Source organism: Lotus japonicus, chromosome 5 (genome assembly GCF_012489685.1).
Source record: "Lotus japonicus ecotype B-129 chromosome 5, LjGifu_v1.2".
In the NCBI taxonomy this organism is placed as follows: Eukaryota; Viridiplantae; Streptophyta; class Magnoliopsida; order Fabales; family Fabaceae; genus Lotus; species Lotus japonicus.
Genome location: NC_080045.1, coordinates 65619324 through 65621492, shown reverse-complemented (window position 1 = coordinate 65621492; position 2169 = coordinate 65619324). Strand labels below are relative to the sequence as shown.

At 37.0% G+C, this 2169-nt stretch overlaps 1 protein-coding gene across 1 annotated transcript; it reads right to left on the bottom strand.

Moving 5' to 3' along the window:
• Positions 1–465: 465 nt before the first annotated feature.
• On the bottom strand, positions 466–1616 carry LOC130718260 (uncharacterized). The gene has a single exon (XM_057568793.1). The coding sequence runs from the start codon at positions 1418–1420 to the stop codon at positions 707–709; it is 714 nt and encodes a 237-aa protein (XP_057424776.1). The 5' UTR covers positions 1421–1616; the 3' UTR covers positions 466–706.
• Between the last annotated feature and the right edge of the window lie 553 nt (positions 1617–2169).

Sequence of the window (2169 nt, the reverse complement as noted above, 5' to 3'; positions counted from 1 at the left end):
TTATTCGAAACTTTTCACTTATATTTAAACACTATGATAGGTCTATTATTGGGCTTCCCACTTCTACTTATGATACCCAAACAGATTACTTACTTATTTGATTTAATTAGTTCAAAAAGTATTGCTGTATTATTAGAGATTGAATAACATGTTTTCCGACCGAAAAAAAAAAGAGATTGAATAACACAAAATTCAAAATTTTTAAATGATAATTTTGACTACTTGACTGAGTTAAATACTAGTAGAATGCCAAAAATTCAAACTTAAACATGAAATTTGAAAACAAGGATTCCCAAGTTACTCTAGTCTCTAAATAATTAACTATGCGCATATATGAGAGAAATTCTTAAGAGATGCATTCGAGTATAATCATCAATTGCATGTATAATGACAAATTGAGATCCAAATAACAAAAAAAGTCTTTGTATAAACAAGGAAATTAATTACTACAAACTAAAATAAACAAATAGTTCAAAAAAAAAAAAAAAACAAAGATGATGCAATAACATTTTTTTCTCTTCACAGATTAACTGAACCCTCCGAATCTTGATTACAATTTTGTTTGTCGGGATTAAATTTTGTGCTTTTGCAATTGATATATTTACATCTAATTTCATCTTGATCACATTTTCACCCATTTCATCTTCCTATATCTAATGTTGTTTTAATTTTCTTTCACATCATCTTTTTTTTCCCCTATTCCTCACTAGAGCATGAAGGAATATGGCATCCAAGAATCAAAATGGGAATTTCTCATGTCAACAACCGTCAAACCGTAACGTCCGTCATCGCTGACGTAAACCTTCTGCACTCCGCCGGATTCCGCCATCACCGTAGGCACACCACACCGGAGGCGCGTGTCCCAAATCCTCAGCCCCAAATTCCCAGCCGCGCTATCGCCGGCAGAAACAACCACCGCCGGCGACCTCCCAGGCTGGAGCCCCTGGTCCTCGTAAACCGACACGACGCTTCCGCCGGAGAATCTGGAATGTTCGAAACCATACCCTATGTGGTCCCACAGTTTGACAACGCTTCTGCTGCTAGCTATTTCCGGAAACGACAAGAAATCGTCGATGCTACGACGTCGTGTAAACCCGCAGGAAGAACCTTTAACTCGGAAACATTCACCTGTTCTCTCTTCTTCTTCTTCTTCTTCTTCTTTTTCATCTTCTTCATCTTCAAACTCTGATGAAGTGTATTCACTATCGTCGTCATCGCTGAAATCATCATTGTCGTTGGTGATGAAGGATTGATGATGAGAACTAGAACTAGAAGGGGAGTTTTGGCGGAAGGGGAAGATGAGAATGGTGGCGAGTAGTGCGAGAAAGAGAGCACATAGATGGAAAGGGTGTTGAATGTGTGAGTTATGATTGAGTAGAGACTTGAGGAGATTGTGAATTTCTTCAACTTGCAATATCATTTTGATTTCATCAACAGATCGACCAAATGCAATGCTATACGTGGAAACAAAATGAGATATATAGAGAACAGTGAGAGCTACCGCGGCAAGAGAATTAGTTACTGCTGTCCACTGAAAAGAGAACAATGTTATGACATTGGTTTGTTTTATATTTTGTGGAGTCTTCAATTCATTCTTATATGGATGTGGATGAATGATGATCGAAACCAAGCATATATAGAGATTCCGTCTGTTATGGAAATTTCTTATGACTCACGTTTCCCTCGTGCATGCATGAGTATTATAATATAATTTATGTTTCCAAGTTCAAAGTAGTCGAAGTTATGTTATGGTTTTGGTCATTGTAAAAACGTGTAGTGCTTTGTACCCAAAAGGATAAACTGTGTCGTAGGAGTAGTCATACGTACGTGGCCGCCTGAGCTTGTTTGTTTCATGGAAATTTCTTTTACGAAATTCTTTGTTAGTTTTGATGTTTACAAATACACACAATTTATGTATTATGTATTATCCAAGATGATAATGTGGCCGGTAATATTATTGCACAACAGATTAGTGGTCTCTGTTTCTCCACGTGTAAACAATCTCAATAGTGTGTGCACTACATGTAGTTTGAAAGTGATATATATGGGCTTAAGCCCTCCATGTAAACAAAAAAATAACGTGAAATATATATATGTGGGTTGCGGACAAGCCCACCAAATCTATTTTGGTAATGGATTTGCAACTCGGCCTAATCTGGTCTTTCTCAT

What these genes read in the sequence shown, in the direction of transcription:
- LOC130718260 (XM_057568793.1), bottom strand. Translation starts at nt 1,420, where the DNA reads ATGATATTGCAAGTTGAAGAAATTCACAATCTCCTCAAGTCTCTACTC.